The sequence below is a fragment of the Archocentrus centrarchus genome, chromosome 5, assembly GCF_007364275.1.
Source record: "Archocentrus centrarchus isolate MPI-CPG fArcCen1 chromosome 5, fArcCen1, whole genome shotgun sequence".
Classification (NCBI taxonomy): domain Eukaryota; kingdom Metazoa; phylum Chordata; class Actinopteri; order Cichliformes; family Cichlidae; genus Archocentrus; species Archocentrus centrarchus.
In genome coordinates this window covers 8,809,847-8,826,663 of record NC_044350.1, presented here as the reverse complement: position 1 = coordinate 8,826,663, position 16,817 = coordinate 8,809,847, and the positions used below count along the sequence as shown (strand labels likewise).

The following is a 16,817-nucleotide window of genomic DNA, read 5'->3' as shown; positions in this document are numbered from 1 at the left end:
ATGCATTTTTTTTACTTCCAGGCAGAACTATTGTAAGTCATTATTATCAGGGTGTTCTAAAAACTCCCTGACAAGCCTTCAGTTGATCCAAGCTGCTGCAGCTAGAGCATTGACAGGGACTAGAAAAAAGCATCTTTCTCCCATACTGGCTTTTCTTCATTAGCTCCCTGTTAACTGAATTTAAAATCCTTCTCCTCACATAAAAGGTCTTGAATAATCAGGCTCCAACTTATCTTAAAGAATTAATAGTACAATATTATCACAAAAGCACTTAAGCCAGCTCTTGTGGTTCCTAGGCTATTTAAAAGTAGAATGGGAGACAGAGCCTTCAGCTTTCAGGCCCCACTCCTGTAAAACTAGATTTCAATTTAGATTAGTGAGACAGAAACTCTCTGTGCAGCAATAGGCTGCTGGGAAGCTTCCCATGATGCACTGTTTCTTTTTCACTCTCCTTTTCTCACTGTCCATGTGTTTATACACCACTCTGCATTTATTAGTTATTATTAAACTCTGGCTCTCACTTAGTGTTTCTTTTGTCCTGTCTCCCTCTGATTTTTCCGCTTTCCCCTTACCACCAACTGGTTTCAGCAGATGGCTGCCCCTCCCTGAGCCTGGTTCTGCCAGAGGTTTCTTCCTGTTAAAAGGGAGTTTTTCCTTCCCACTGTCACCAAGTGCTTGCTCATAGGGGGTTGTCTGATTGTTGGAGTTTTCTCTTGAATTTTGTAGAGTCTTACAATTTAAAGTGCTGTATTTTTGCTATATAAATAAAATTGAATTGAATTTTGCTTTATTCAACACAGTGCACCATGCTTCCACTATATGGCAGAGCTACTAATTACATTGATGTTGTTTCTAAATTACTCAGTCTGTTATCTAATCTGCATTTCTAGATGATCGTTGCAGGGTTTGCTAGCCGTGGAGACATTGATCATGCCCATGAGATGGCCAACGAGGTCAGGCTTAGAAGCAAGCAACTTAAGGAGTGCCAGACTATGGCCCAAACTTACAACAGCAGAGAACGCTTGTTCAGTATGCCTGTCACAAATGTAAGTGAAACCAAGTGGATCATGTTAAATCATTTTTGTGTGATTAATTCATTCCAGAGGGTTTCAAAAACTAAAGAGTATCAATTTGTTGTGGGTGTGAATGTATATGACAGTACGATCATCTGCAGAAGCTTGTAAAAGACTTCCAGCCTTATAGAGATCTGTGGACCACCACGTCTGATTGGCTGCATTGGAGTGAAAGCTGGCTCCATGACCCGCTGTCTTCCATTGATCCTGAGCAGCTTGAGCGAAATGTCACTGAAGCCTACAAGACCGTGAACAAATGTATTAAACAGTTCAAGGACATTCCTGGTAGGTGACACGCGTATTACCATTTAAACTTGACAAAGTTATGTTTCCCTTTGAAAATGTGACTGACTTGTTGTTTAACGGGCTGCTCTTGGTGCCTTACATGACTCTAGACTGCCAAATGGTGGCAAATCTAATTCGCACCAAGATTGAGGACTTCCGGCCTTATGTCCCTCTAATCCAGGGACTAAGAAACCCAGGGATGAAGAGCCGCCACTGGGAAATACTTTCAGAAAGAATTCAAATTACAGTCAAGCCCAAAGCCAACTTGACCTTGTCCCGCTGCCTGGAGCTTGGCCTACAGAACTTTGTGGATGACATAGCTCAAGTGGCCGAAGTGGCTGGGAAAGAATACACCATTGAGCAGGTACTGCTGAATGAGAATCCTAGTCTAAAGTGTTTTGAATAGGGTTTGTAAAGATTGGTGTGATGTTGCTTATTTTTATCATAAAATAAATATAAAAGCTCAGATAGGGGTGCTCCTGCTGTTTTAAAGTAGTGGTAACCACTCACTTTGCCAATCTACGCTGTCAGTGTGTGTGAATATTTTCACAAAAACTGGTGCTGCTTCCGCTTTGCATACATTTTCACCCAGGCCCTGGAAAAGATGGAACAAGACTGGTCGACAGTAGTTGTTGATGTTTTGCCCTACAAGGACACGGGAACCTACATTTTAACAAACCCAGTCGAAGCATCCCAGCTGCTTGATGACCACATTGTCATGATGCAGAGCATGTCCTTCTCACCCTTCAAAAAAACTTTTGAGGCACGGATCAGCAACTGGGAGAGCAAGCTCAGACTGACTCAGGTACACACACGCACGCAGAAATCTATCAGCTCTGGAAGTCTTGCGACTTGCAGCATTGTTGTGTGATGTCTCATGTTGTGCTGCTGCCCTCTTTTGGTGGATACAGGATGTGCTGGAAGAATGGCTGATATGTCAGCGTTCCTGGCTGTACCTAGAACCCATCTTCAGTTCTGATGACATCAACCAGCAGCTGCCCGAGGAAGGAAAAAGATACCAGCAAATAGAACAAAAATGGAGACATATTATGAAAAGTGCCTTTAATAATAAAAAGGTCAGAGAGAGGTTTAGAGTTCCATGTGACACAAAATTTGATAATACTGGTGTTCGTGTGTATATATGATTGTTTTTGCGATTGTTTCCAGGTCATTGAGCTGTGTCCAGATGCTCGTCTACTAACAGAACTTAAGAACTGCAACACTCTTTTGGAAGAGGTGCAGAAGGGTCTCAGTGAGTACTTGGAGACAAAACGAGTGTTATTCCCCAGGTAAGTCACGGGAAAAGTGTCCTTAAAAACATTTTTTTCCTCTTTAAATTTCACGTCTTAACAACTCATGTCTCAAACAGTGAGACACCCCCCCCCCCCCCAAAAAAAACAGCCTTTTCCTGCTATAAATGAGCAGAGTTGCGGCACTACGTAAAGTAACTGTGTTTAATGTGCTACACCATTAATATTTGTTTGCAGGTTTTACTTCCTGTCAGATGATGAGCTCCTGGAGATTCTGTCCCAAACCAAAGATCCCACTGCTGTTCAGCCACACCTGCGTAAATGCTTTGAGAACATTGCACAGGTTTGCTTTGGCTCACTGTTACATGTTAAGGAAAGAGAACGTGCGTTCACTGCGACTAAGACTTCTGTCGGTTCTTAGCTTCAGTTTCAGTCAGACCTGCAGATCACGCACATGTACTCTGCAGAAGGGGAGGAAGTAAAACTGTTCCTTCCAGTGCGTCCGACTGGTAATGTGGAGGACTGGCTGAGGGATGTGGAGAAATCTATGAAAGCAACTTTGAGGGATAACATTGACCGCTCACTCAAAGACTACCCTGAGGTACATGAACCTGACTTTTATTGTTTTTCATATGTAATAAGCATTTTAGCAAGATGTTATATGCTCTCCTTTCTCAGCAATCACGTGTAGAGTGGGTGTTATCATGGCCGGGTCAAGTGGTGATAGCTGGCTGTCAGGTCTTCTGGACTGCTGAAGTGTCAAAAGCTTTGGAACAGGGAGACTTGGCCACCCGTCTTTATCCCCAGCTACAGACACAGGTGTGGACATAATATTAGACTAGGCAGTAAAAAATATAACCATTTTATTATTTATTGCTCATAGTGAACGGTATAACAACCTTCTATCTGTTATTTGTGAAGTTGGGTGACTTGGTGCAGCTTGTGCGAGGGAAGCTCTCCAAGATGCAGCGAGCTGTGCTCTCTGCCCTTATTGTTATAGAAGTCCATGCTAAGGATGTAGCAGCCAAAATGGTGGAGCAGGAGGTCTCAAGCATCAATGACTTTGAGTGGATCAGCCAACTTAGGTTATCTGTTTATTTTGTTGTTCTGCATATATGCAGTGTAAATGTGAAATATTGTATATTGTGGATGCAGGATAAGTGTTACATTGATCGGCTGGTGTTTGTAGGTATTACTGGGCGAGAGGTGATTTGTACATCCGTGCAGTGAATGCAGAATTTTTGTATGGGTATGAGTACCTTGGTAACTCTGGACGCCTGGTCATTACTCCCCTCACTGACAGGTAGGTGTTAAGCCTAATGGTTACTCTACCATGATTTTAACTGAATATCATACACCCATTTGAACACTAATCTGGCTCTTTTAGATGCTACTTGACCCTAACAGGAGCTCTGCACCTGAAGTTTGGAGGGGCACCCGCTGGTCCAGCAGGCACAGGAAAGACAGAAACTACTAAAGATCTTGGAAAGGCTCTGGCCATCCAGACGGTAGTTTTCAACTGCTCTGATCAGCTGGACTTCATTGCAATGGGCAAATTTCTCAAAGGGCTGGCCAGGTAACAGCCTGTTAGCATGAAACAGTGTTGGTTTTGCTTTCACCTGTTCCAGAACGTGGAATCGTACATTTGTGATTCCTTATCTGGCTTACATTTTGCAGCTCGGGTGCCTGGGCGTGCTTTGACGAGTTTAATCGTATTGATGTTGAGGTGTTGTCTGTGGTGGCGCAACAGATCACCACTATACAAAAGGCCCAGCAGCAAAGGGTGAGAAGCTGATTCACTGAAAATTCACATTCTTACAATAAATATTTAAAGCTTTCTTTTGCATTTCATTAAAAAAAAAAAAAAAAAGATATGGTTGCATACATTTCATATTGTTTATATTTGAGTTTAATACGGCTAACATGGGAGCATTAGTGTATTGTACAGTGCTTTATACATAAATATTGTTTAAAGCTTTTAGTAAAATAGCTTTTCATATGTGTGTGTGTGTGTGTGTGTGTGTGTGTGCGCGCACGCGTGTTCATGTTATGTTTTTAGGCAGAGAGATTTGTATTTGAGGGGGTGGAGATCCCTCTTGTCCCTTCTTGTGCTGTATTCATCACTATGAATCCTGGTTATGCTGGCCGCACAGAACTGCCCGACAATCTCAAGGTTTGACGTGATTGCTTGGACTGCAGTAACTGTATAACACTGAGGATAAGCTGATGAGGTTCAAAAAATTAGATCATATCTTCTACAGGCCCTGTTTCGTCCTGTGGCCATGATGGTCCCCAACTATGCAATGATAGCTGAAATCTCCTTGTACTCATTTGGCTTCAGTGATGCCAAAGTTCTATCCAATAAGATCACCACAACTTTCAAGCTCTCCTCTGAGCAACTGAGCTCTCAGGTATGGACTCAGAGAAGGATACAGCCTATAGTGAGATGTACTTTGTAGTGCACGTGTTGAAAAAAACAGTCACAATGTTACAGATGGTTGAACTCATTGTGTTGACTTTGGCCTTTTTTCCTCTCAAGGATCATTATGATTTTGGTATGAGAGCTGTGAAGACTGTGATCTCAGCTGCTGGAAACCTGAAAAGGGAAAATCCCAGCATGAATGAGGTGCCATTATTTTTCTTTTGTGTGTCTTGAAGTAGCTGTGTGAGCCACGAAGACGCTTTTGATGGCAAATTTTAAAATTACATTATTGTGCAATCTGTCTTGCAGGAGTTGATTTGTCTTCGGGCTATTCAAGATGTGAATGTACCAAAGTTTTTACAGGACGACCTGAAGCTCTTCAGTGGCATTGTGTCCGATCTTTTTCCTAAGATCAAACAGGAGCCGATCAATTACGGCCCACTGGAAGAGTCCATCCGTCGTGTCTGCACCGCAAACAACCTCAAAGATGTGGATGGTCAGTGTTTCCAAATGTTTAAGCTTTCATCTTAATATTTTGAGTGAGTAGATAACAGTAGTGTGTGGGAATTCCAGGGTATATTAATAAGTGCATTCAGCTGTATGAAACCACTGTGGTGAGACATGGCCTGATGTTGGTGGGACCTTCTGGATCAGGTAAAACCAAGGTGAGTAATTTCTATGTCATTATAATGTTTATTATTTTTGTGTTGTTGTACCTCAATTATCACTGTGCATTTTAGTGTTATGAGACTCTAGGTGCAGCAATAACAGCTCTGGAGGGCCAGCCCTCCATGAGCGGCGGTGTCTATGAAGCTGTTGAGATATATGTCCTCAACCCAAAGTCTATTACCATGGGACAACTTTATGGAGAGTATGACTTGCTCACACATGAGTGGTAAGAATGCCTCTTTTTAAACCATTTATAGAAAAGATAAAAAAAAAAAAAAGACACCAACATTTTGGCTTTTTCTCCACCCCTGTAGGACAGACGGTATCCTCTCATGTCTTATTCGTGGAGGGGTAGCATCTATGGACCAGAAGAAAAAGTGGTACATGTTTGACGGCCCAGTGGATGCTGTGTGGATTGAGAACATGAACACTGTGCTGGATGACAACAAAAAGCTGTGTCTTAGCTCTGGCGAAATCATAAAGCTCACTGATGTAAGATGAAGGTTTAGTTTTCTCAACCTCGGACTTTCAGTCAGTCTGTTGTCTCTTCTCCAATTTTGTTTTGCATCTTTCTTGAGTAGGTGATGACCATGATGTTTGAAGTGCAGGACCTGGCAGTGGCATCTCCAGCGACAGTGTCTCGCTGTGGTATGGTCTACTTGGAGCCCAGTATTTTGGGCCTTACCCCTTTCACAGAGTGCTGGCTGAGGCAGATACCGAAAGCCCTGAAACCATACAAAGAGGAGCTCAGCTCACTGTTTGCCAGGTTCCTGCAGGTGAAAGAGTAATCAGCATGACTGAGACAGTACAGCCTTAAAGCTTTTAGCTGGAATAGAATGACTAAAATCTATGCACTTTCTCTGTATTTTATTCAGGACTCCATTACATTTGTCCGCACATCAGTGAAGGAGGTCATCACATCTCTGGACAGCAACCTCACCTGCAGTCTGCTTAAACTGCTGGACTGCTTTTTCAGTCCCTTCCATGTCAAAGAGGTTTGTGTGAATCTTCTCTGTGTCCGAATCAAAGACTGTAAAAAACAAAATCTCACATCCAGTCATTGGACAGATGAACTGAAGAATAGAGCACTGTTACAGCTGCATGTGGTAAATACTGAGTGCTTTATTGAAGTTCTTCCATCTGCTTGGAAAGAGATGAACAAATCTGGTTTCCTTAAAAAATGTAATGCTGTTTGCATTAATATAAATATACAGTTATCAACATATTTGGTCATGTATAATCATACAATATAGAAAATAATCTGACACTGAAAAATGCTGGGTTTGTTGGATTAAACAGTACAGTGCAAAAGTCTTTAGCCACCCCTTATTTCTTTATATTTTGCTAGGAAAATAGGTGCAGTAATGTATTATGTGTGCACATTTTAATGATATTAAAATTTTTATTAAAATGGAAACATTATATAAAGCAAAAACAGTTTGTACAATTGTAATGAACTTGAAAGTCAATATTTGCTCTGACCGCCTGATCTCTCTGAGGCAGCTTTCCTGTCATTTCTTTGAGCAGTGTTCAGGAATAGTTCTCCAGGCTTCATTCCAAAACTCTTCTTTGGATGTTGGCTTCATTTTGTTCCATTCTTTGTCAGGATATTATTGTAGTATGTAAGAGTAATATCTGTTTCCAGTGACTTTCAGTCCAGTTCTTGTGCAATTTGGCCTTTTGAATGTAAGAGCAGCTTCTTGAGAGCCACCCTTCCACTGAGGTTTCAACGAACAGTAGATGCATCAACTGAAGGGCCAGATGCATCTCTCAGGTCGTGTATCAGATCTTTGCTGGATTTTTTTATTATCATTATTTTTTTATCTATATTATTTTCAGATGCTGCTCAACTGTTGTAGCTCTTTTTTTTTTTAGGCCTGCCATGTCTTTTGCCCTTCACTTGTCCAGTTTCCTCAAGTTTTTTGGGACATAATATGAAAAGTCTGGCAAGGGATAGGTGCCTTTTTTTTACACTTGAATGATTCAGTGCTCAAAGTTAAGTAACTTAACAAACAAGAAAACATTCCTTTAAAAATGGTCAGGTACAGGGACTGGACTGAAAAAAAAGCAGCCCAAGTTCAAGGAAAAAACTTTGAAAGACCTTCAGAAAGCCTGCAGAGAGCAAGAGTCTGGGTCCTTGGAAACCAACTACAGAGAAACAAGGGTTTGCTCAAGACTTTTGCACACTACGATACCTATTGCTTTTCTGTTAATAATATTTGCATCATATTTCTTGATTATTCAAAAACATTTTCACCTTTAAAATGATGAAAATGCTTTTTATGTACTTTTGCTCTTCTTACAAATCTTTCATTGGGGTGCCTGGGTAGCTTAGCGGTGAAGCCGGTGACCATATGCTTATACTGTGTTGCAAAAGTGGGCATTGCAGGTTTGAGTCCTGGCCTGTCGCCCACGTGTCTTCCCCCATATCTTTCCCCCATTTCCTGTCTCTCTACTGCACTGTGGCCAAAAATTGGGAAAAAAAACATCTTTCATCATCTTTTAGAGCGGGAGGCCACCACCTCAAAAGAAACTGAACCGTCTGAAGGAGCTGATCGAGCCCTGGTTCTTCTTCTCTCTGGTGTGGAGTGTAGGAGCCACAGGAGATGCAGCTAGCTGCCAGCGCTTCAGTGCCTGGCTCAGAAACAAAATGGCAGAAGAGAAGGTCAGATCACCATCTTTGCTTTGGGATCCCAGATACTGTTTATTTTGATTATAATTTATATGAATTTTTGTCAGCAGTTTATTTCAATATTGTAAATGCATTTCTCTTTCAGATCATGTTGTGTTTTCCAGAGGAAGGCTTGGTACATGACTACAGGCTCAATGATGGAATAAGTAATCAAGATGATGACGAGGAAGATGAGGAAGGAAAAGTAAAAGAATAGAAATTTTTACATGGCTGACAGATTAAACTCTCAGGTGCATATTTGCTCAGTCTGTCATTTTTTTCTGTACTGTAGGTCCAGTGGGTCAGCTGGATGAAATATGCAGAGAGTGTTGTAATCACACCAGAAACAAATTATTCTGACATTATTGTTCCAACTGCTAACACAGTGAGAATGTCTTTCCTGTTGGATATGCTTTTGACCAATAAGAAACCTGTGAGTACAGTTACCTTTGACTGAAGTGAATTTTAAGATTTTTTGTTGGAAATTAAGGTTAAAAAATTAAAACTGTATAAACTGTTTAATGTGTGTGTATGTGTTACCAGGTGCTGTGTATTGGGCCAACTGGCACAGGAAAGACTCTGACCATGTCAGACAAGTTGTTAAAAAACATGCCCGCTGAATACATCACACACTTCCTCATATTCTCTGCCCGCACTTCAGCCAATCAGACTCAAGATTACATTGACAGCAAACTAGACAAAAGGTACGGTAATCTGTTAAATACCAGATTTGACCAACTAGATGTTTTCTGCAAGGCAACAATATCTCCGACCCTCGCCCTTTGATTGGTGCATGTGCTTGTGTCTCAGGTGGAAAGGTGTGTTTGGACCTCCAGTAGGGAAGTACTTTGTCTTTTTTATTGATGACCTAAACATGCCCATGTTGGAGACCTATGGTGCTCAGCCTCCGATTGAACTGCTGAGGCAGTGGATGGACCACGGAGGCTGGTACGACAGGAGTCAGATAGGTGAGAGCATTCAGCGGATTTCATGTTCTTACCCTGTTGAATTGTATTATGAATATTTTGATATAAACATTTGACCAATTGAGTTTCAATGCACAATTTTCTCATCTAACGGTATTCCTACAATATTAATCATTAATGTTCCAACACTAAAATGTGTGTTTTATTTCAGTATTTTTGGATCAGAAATGAAGCAGTCACAATATTGTGGTTCTTTTATTTTTTTTATTTATTTTTTTTTTAAACACAGGGACTTTCAAGAAATTAGTGGATATCAATTTTGCCTGTGCCATGGGACCCCCAGGTGGAGGGCGAAACCCCATAAGTCAGCGTTTGACACGTCACTTCAACTTCCTTTCCTTTACTGAAATGGATGATGCTGGCAAGAAAAAGATCTTTTCTACCATCCTAGGAAGTTGGATGGGTAAGCAGGGCTGCTTCAATTTATGAACACATTTTAACGTTCGGTTAGTGGATGCAGGATTGAGAATACCTTTATTAGCTTTTTTTTTTTTTTTTTTAAAAAACCTTCTGATTTATTATTTGTTCTCTTTCACATGGATATATGAGTAAAAGGGGGCCAGGCAGTAATTAAGGGATACAGAAAATAGAAATGTTGCTTAAAACTCAGTTTTATACTTGTGTTTCTTTAATACAAGAGGAGTGTTTTTGAATTCTTGATCAGGTACAAGAGCTCATATGATTCCTGAAAACAACAACTTTGCACCAGTACTTTGTGAAACTATTCCAATTTAATGTTTTTCCTCATTTCTCTCTGCCTCTCGATCTCGCTCTCTTTTTTCTATCAGAACCTGTACAAACAATCCAGCCACTGAATGAGTCTCTTGTAGACGCCACTATTCGAGTCTACTCTACCATTACCTCCCAGCTGCTCCCAACTCCGGCCAAATCCCATTACACTTTCAATCTCAGGGACCTATCCAAGGTCTTTCAGGGCATCCTCATGGCCGAGGCTAGCATGATAGAGGTAGGTCCAACACAATGAGGTAATTATTATTAAATAATCACATCACTGTGATTGTGATGTGTTGTGTGATTGTGGGAATATCCTGTCCTAAACTAATGTCATATCAGGACCTTGATTTTATACATTGATGTGCAGCCAGTGAAACAAGTAAATTCATTACATTACACCACATTCAGATGGGTGAGATTATTTTAAAATCTCAAATCCAAAGTTAGCTTTATTTTTGTTTGTTTGCTTTAGGATAAAATACAGCTGCTGCAGCTGTGGTACCATGAAAGCTGCCGGATTTTCCAGGATCGTCTGGTGTGTGCTAAGGACAAAGAGTGGTTCAACAGGCTCCTGAAAGACTGCATTGAAGAGTTTGGCTGCAGCTTTGAAGAGGTTGTGCCCTGCCATCCTCTTTTGTATGGCGATTTCATGGCTCCTGGAGCCGACCACAAAGTCTATAAACTCATAGATGACAAGGAGAAGGTGAGTGGTGTTATTCCAATCTTAAAAATAAGTGGGTCACACTTTTTCCAAGCCAAGATTTATATTGTGTTTCTTTATATTAAATTGTCTAGTTGGTAAAGGTAATGAAGGATTACATGGAAGACTACAATCAGAACAGCATGACCAAGATGAAGCTTGTGCTCTTTATGGATGCCATTGAGCATGTGTGTCGTATCAGACGGATCTTGCAGCAGCCCCTGGGCAATGTCCTGCTGCTTGGAGTGGGTGGCAGTGGACGCCAGTCACTCACTAAGCTGGCCTCTTATATGTGAGATTTCTGTAATAATAGCTGTCATGATATGAGCTGTAGATACAGTGCTTTAGGATTATCAACCTTTAGTTGCTTGTATTTTACACGAAAGTTGCATTATTTATTTATTTAAGGATAGTTGAGGTAGAAGTAGTTACATACAAAATGTGCTCCAATCATGTTGTGGCCCAGCTTTCACAAAGCATTTCTCCATATTCAGGTCAAAATATAAGTGTTTCCAGATTGAGCTCTCTAAGAACTATGGCCAAACTGAGTGGAGAGAAGATATTAAAAGAATCATGTTCAGTGCAGGCCTCCAGAACCAGCAGATCACCTTCCTCTTTGTAGACACACAGGTATACATTCTTACCATCTGACATTCCTGTTTAAGAAGCGGAAGCAAACTGTATACACAGATATGTGCCGCTACTTCCTGCAAAACACCTGGATACAATTTTAAACTCACTGTTAAAAGTTAAATGTCCAATCACCAGATTAAGAGTGAGTCATTCCTGGAGGATATCAACAACATTTTGAACAGTGGAGATGTTCCTAACCTGTATACATCAGACGAGCAGGAGAGTATCCTGACGGGAATGAAGCCAGTGGTGCGAGACCTGGGCCAGCAGCCAACTAAAACCAACCTTATGGCTGCCTACATCAGGAGAGTCCGCAGCAACATTCACACCGTTCTCTGCATGAGGTTAAAAATGCTGATTTTTAATGTCCATCTCTGGTATGTTTAATTTCCCTTTCCCGCTTCTCATATTTCTAATCTTCATGTTTTCCTCTGCAGTCCCATTGGTGAGGTGTTTCGTGCACGGCTGAGGCAGTTTCCCTCGCTGGTGACATGTTGTACCATAGACTGGTTCAGCACCTGGCCGGAGGAGGCTCTCCTGGATGTGGCCACCTCATTTCTTAAAGAGATACCCGAGCTGGAAGCCAGCACAACTGTCATGAGTGGGCTGGTGAGGAGCCTGTGTGTTTGTGTCTGTGTGTGCAGGTTGCCAAAGCCAGGAAGTACCATTTTGCAAGTAGATATGTGACTAAGGGGTCATTCCATATGAACTCAACCAATGGGTCAGCAGCTCACCGACTCAGATTTGAGTGAAAATTATTTTGAAAGTACCTCTATGTGTATAATGAACACATGCAAAAATATCGGCCTCAGCTCCAAAGGGTTTCTGAGATATGGCCCTCCAAACTTTGGGTGCCTTGTCCTATATTTAAACTCGTGAATCATGATTTTCAATTTTCTAATATTTCAACAGGCAACATCTCCCACAAGAATAATATGCTTAGCCTGAAAATTGGTGTCCTGGGTAATTTTGGGCCATACTTTCAGAATCTGGCATCATAAATTTTGGAGGGGCATATCTCAGAAACCCTTTGGAGCTGAGGCCGATAATTTTGCATGTGTTCATTATACACATAGAGGTACTTTCAAAATAATTTTCACTCAAATCTGAGTCGGTGACCCGGGAAGGATTTTGGCTTCATATGGAATGACCCTAAGGTTGAAACCAGTTTGCTAAGGGTGTTGAGTTCAAGATGTAGTTAAAATAGTATGTTTGGTTTACTAGTCATTCTCACTTATATCAGCATCTGTCTTTATGTTTTCTTTTTTAGGATAAGTGATCAAATAAGTTAAGAAAGTTCTTCATCTGTTCTAAAATCCTTGTTTGTGTGGAACTGTACAGAAAATGGTTCAGACCTAACAGATGGAAATTAATTGTTTGGAAACATTAGAAAAAATGTATAGTAATAGAAATCTGAAAAATTGCTGTCAAACTGTTTCTGTTTTACTGAGCCAGCATCTGCACTTGTCCTACTGATTTGAATTTAGAGTGATTTCAAAAGTTTCTAACACATTAATATACATAGTCATAGAGTTTTGAAAGCATTTACAGCAGCAGGAGTTCTATGCTGATGGATAGGCCAACAACAGCAGCTTCCAGGTCTCTGCAGCACAATTTTATACTTTGATTGTGTAAGGTGAAATCACTGGCTGTGTGAAAAGCAAAAACAAAACAAAACAAATCAGACTAAATGATTTTTTTTCACAATCCCTTCGTAATTGATTTCTTTCTGCAGACAACAATGTGTGTGAGGATTCACCAGATGGTGGCCAGGAAGAGTGATCAGTACATGGCTGAGCTGTCTCGACGCAACTATGTCACACCTAAAAGCTACCTGGAACTGTTCAAAATCTTCTCAGCTCTCATTGTATGCAAAAAACAGGAGCTGTCTGGTGCTTGTCAACGCATGAATACTGGTGTGGACAAGGCAAGGCATTGGATAATAACAAAAAATTAATGGTTCATGGTTTAAATTGGTGCATTTAATGAAAAGTCTTAGCTGAATATATGTTATATGGTGTCTCTGTAGCTTCTTCGCACAGCTGGAGATGTGAGTAAAATGCAAGAGGAGCTGGAGACTATGAGACCTCTTTTGGAGGAAGCCACTAAGGACACTAAAGTCACCATGGAGACCATTAAAGTAAGAAAACAATAGTGTTAGAATAGTTTGACTCACTTAACAGTTTGATTCACTCAACACTCGACACCGATATGAATGAATGTCCCAGCTGTACATTTTAAAAGCAAGCTTTTTGTGCTTGCTTGCGGCCAATTTCTTTTGTTCAGCTTTTCTTTTCTTTTTTTCACATATCTTTCATATATTTGCATGAGCTGTGTATGTTGTCACTGTACACACCATACACACTGTGTTGTAATTGATTCTGTATCATTAGAAAGACACAGTGGTTGCAGAGGAGACCCGCAAGTCAGTGCAAGAAGAGGAAGCAAAAGCTTCAGAGAAGGCCGGTTTTGCAGCAACCATCGCAGCAGATGCCCAGAGAGACTTAGACGAGGCTCTGCCAGCCTTGGATGCTGCCCTTGCCAGCCTCAAGTCACTTAACAAGAATGATGTCACTGAGGTCAGGGATTTTGATAATGACTGGCTAATATATGCATCACTAGGTTATATGTAGATGTACAGCATATGTATGTTCTTTGTTTTTGGGGTTTTCTTTTTTTAAATAGGTGCGAGCCATGCAGCGACCTCCTCAAGGGGTGAGGCTGGTTATTGAGGCAGTGTGCATTATGAAGGGCATCAAACCCAAAAAGGTACCTGGGGAGAAACCTGGCACCAAGATTGATGACTACTGGGAACCTGGGAAGGGTCTGCTCCAAGATCCCGGAAAGTTTCTGGAAAGTCTCTTCAAATATGATAAGGTGTAGTGGATGTTGCTGAGAACTTTATTTTTGTTTTTCTCAGATTTGAGTTAATGCTTTAAGTTTCAGTGATGTTCCTGGTCTGAGATTTTTGAGATAAAAGCAGCTTTTTCTCCCTCCAATACTGCAGGATAACATCCCAGCGAATGTGATTAGCTTAGTCCAGCCGTATATAGATAATGAGGAATTTCAGCCAGCTTCCATTGCCAAGATTTCCGGAGCTTGCACCTCCATTTGCCAGTGGGTCCGAGCCATGCATGCATATCACTTTGTGGCCAAGGCTGTGAAACCTAAACGGGTAAAAACTGAAGTCCCCATTTAAGATACTGTGTTGGTTATCCATGCATGACATACAGTAGCTGTAGTAACATGTCTTTCAAATGACAGAGTCATCAGTACAGTAAAAGTGTAACTATGTGTACAGCTAGCTCTCGAGGAAGCCCAAGAGGATTTAGCAGTAACCCAGCAGATTCTGGATAAGGCCAAAGAGAAACTGGCAGGAGTGGAAGCTGGCATTGCCACTTTGCAGGCCAAGTACCAGGACTGTCTGGCTAAGAAAGAAGAGCTGGACAACAAGTATCAACTGTGTGAGGCTCGCCTCATTAGAGCAGACAAGGTCAGACACCCAGAAGGAAAAATCAGCTTTACAGCCACAACCCAAACAGACAAGAGAAACAATCAGAAACAATAAACAAAGGCTTTGTTAAAACTTTACAGATAACAGGTAAATTGGAGTTAGAAACTACATATTCATGTTTACATGTTTACATGTAAGTGCCAAACATCAAATAGTTGATATATTGGATGTTTGCTGCATTAAATCAAACCTAAAGTTAAAACAGAAATATATAATATAAATATATTATGTACACATAACACAGGAACTCTGACTTACAGGCTAATGCAGTTGTTCATGTATATATGCTAAGTTGGTTTATAACCAGTGACGTGCGGTGAGGGTCGTGACTGGTGAGGCACTGACGTCATCACATCAGATTTACAAACATATAGCTTATTCACCATTTGATTGGCAACAGTTGTTTTGTTTAACATTAACATAGTCTGAAGCAAACCTTTTAGCTCCGGTGTTGGTCTTCCTTTAATTATTATCTTCTGCTTCGATTGAAAGTCCAGTTTAGAAAATTCTTTCAGTTGAGTTATGTAATCTTCCATGTTGAACATAAGGCCAAGCAACAGGAAAAACTAACTGGCCTTGCTAACTGTTTATGGTAGCTTGCCGCCGAGGAGTCGTAGAGTCCCTGGGATCACCAGCGCCCCCTACCATGAGGCACGAGAACTGCGTGCCTCACCTAGTGTCTCTTCGCAGCAGTTTCATGATCGCTCAACACAAGAATGCATTACACACACATACAGTTGTTAATGAAAAAAACAAAAAAAAAAACTGTGCATTATATACACCAGCTAAAATATGGAAATTTAGTTCATATAGTAAAAGTGTTAGAACATTTTAATAGCCACATGCAAAGGGAAAGTAATCCGGTCTCACTGCATAGCATGCCAGCACAGTTAGTAGTCATTGGCAATGACTATACTGAGCCGCACCACGGATTGCGCAATCCGTGGTGCGGCTCGCCGGGCTGGTGCCTCACCGTTCGTCTCTTAGTATTTGACCGGCAAATGCGAAAATTCAGCGATTTTGAAAAAACTAATCTAAAAATGGTGTAGTTAAATCGAAAAGAACTTTAAAATACAAATCACTGAATGAATATAACCATTTAATTTATTTTTTAATTTTATATTTCCACGATGACAGGTGAGGCCGTGCCTCACCTGCCTCCCCTGACTGCACGTCACTGTTTATAACATATAGTGTACATAAAAAATTTTAAACAATTATATGACAGAAAGCAAAGAGAAACATTCACTGTACCAACTACTATGTGTTCTTAAATGTCGGTAATCATTTTTGATCTTCTCCAGCTTATCGGTGGACTGGCGGATGAAAAAGTGCGTTGGACGGAGACGGTGCAACATTTGGATTACAAAGTCAATAACGTAGCTGGTGACATGCTTCTGTCTGCAGGATATGTTGCATACCTGGGACCCTTCACTGTATGTTTATCATAATAAACTGTTGCACTACACATAATATACTGTATCTGTCCATATTTCTCATTGTAACATGTCCACTACTTTTGTTGTCATTGTTGTTATTGGTTTTAGGGAGAGTACCGGGCAGCCATGGCTAAAAATATGCTGCAAGGTTTCAAAGAGCTGAGTATTCCACACACTGATGAACCCAACCTGATCAGCACTCTGGGCGAACCAGTCAAGATCCGCTCCTGGCAGGTTGGAGGCAGTTCATAGGCTGACCTTAAGCAGATTACAACTGCTTTTAAAATGAGACTGTTTTTTCTTTCAAATTCTGTTTTAGAATTTTTTTATGTGATTGACTTAACTGATTTTTGTACCTTTTCAGCATTAAATTTACTTTTTATGCCTTGTTTTGTTTTCCTTTATTGTATTCATATTATTTTTAATTTCCATGTGCATAG

The 16,817-nt window shown here is 40.8% G+C and overlaps 1 protein-coding gene across 1 annotated transcript in view; it reads left to right on the top strand.

Annotated features, from left to right (window-relative positions):
* The window catches only part of LOC115780317 (dynein heavy chain 1, axonemal-like), a 35,959-nt gene that overhangs the window by 10,019 nt on the left and 9,123 nt on the right, over positions 1–16,817 (top strand). The window contains exons 18-59 of the mRNA XM_030729445.1: positions 891–1,046; positions 1,160–1,358; positions 1,469–1,722; positions 1,951–2,163; positions 2,270–2,434; positions 2,526–2,647; positions 2,846–2,951; positions 3,030–3,209; positions 3,287–3,427; positions 3,530–3,693; positions 3,798–3,911; positions 3,996–4,184; positions 4,286–4,391; positions 4,668–4,781; positions 4,870–5,019; positions 5,148–5,234; positions 5,340–5,526; positions 5,604–5,695; positions 5,771–5,925; positions 6,014–6,191; positions 6,281–6,475; positions 6,575–6,694; positions 8,206–8,364; positions 8,477–8,575; positions 8,663–8,803; positions 8,914–9,074; positions 9,181–9,338; positions 9,586–9,759; positions 10,145–10,323; positions 10,564–10,794; positions 10,887–11,083; positions 11,286–11,421; positions 11,560–11,768; positions 11,862–12,033; positions 13,160–13,351; positions 13,454–13,564; positions 13,818–14,003; positions 14,110–14,301; positions 14,432–14,599; positions 14,726–14,917; positions 16,243–16,374; positions 16,486–16,611. Of these exons, the coding sequence (XP_030585305.1) occupies positions 891–1,046; positions 1,160–1,358; positions 1,469–1,722; positions 1,951–2,163; positions 2,270–2,434; positions 2,526–2,647; positions 2,846–2,951; positions 3,030–3,209; positions 3,287–3,427; positions 3,530–3,693; positions 3,798–3,911; positions 3,996–4,184; positions 4,286–4,391; positions 4,668–4,781; positions 4,870–5,019; positions 5,148–5,234; positions 5,340–5,526; positions 5,604–5,695; positions 5,771–5,925; positions 6,014–6,191; positions 6,281–6,475; positions 6,575–6,694; positions 8,206–8,364; positions 8,477–8,575; positions 8,663–8,803; positions 8,914–9,074; positions 9,181–9,338; positions 9,586–9,759; positions 10,145–10,323; positions 10,564–10,794; positions 10,887–11,083; positions 11,286–11,421; positions 11,560–11,768; positions 11,862–12,033; positions 13,160–13,351; positions 13,454–13,564; positions 13,818–14,003; positions 14,110–14,301; positions 14,432–14,599; positions 14,726–14,917; positions 16,243–16,374; positions 16,486–16,611 (6,702 nt within the window). The remainder of the gene's footprint in view (positions 1–890; positions 1,047–1,159; positions 1,359–1,468; positions 1,723–1,950; positions 2,164–2,269; positions 2,435–2,525; positions 2,648–2,845; positions 2,952–3,029; positions 3,210–3,286; positions 3,428–3,529; positions 3,694–3,797; positions 3,912–3,995; positions 4,185–4,285; positions 4,392–4,667; positions 4,782–4,869; positions 5,020–5,147; positions 5,235–5,339; positions 5,527–5,603; positions 5,696–5,770; positions 5,926–6,013; positions 6,192–6,280; positions 6,476–6,574; positions 6,695–8,205; positions 8,365–8,476; positions 8,576–8,662; positions 8,804–8,913; positions 9,075–9,180; positions 9,339–9,585; positions 9,760–10,144; positions 10,324–10,563; positions 10,795–10,886; positions 11,084–11,285; positions 11,422–11,559; positions 11,769–11,861; positions 12,034–13,159; positions 13,352–13,453; positions 13,565–13,817; positions 14,004–14,109; positions 14,302–14,431; positions 14,600–14,725; positions 14,918–16,242; positions 16,375–16,485; positions 16,612–16,817) is intronic.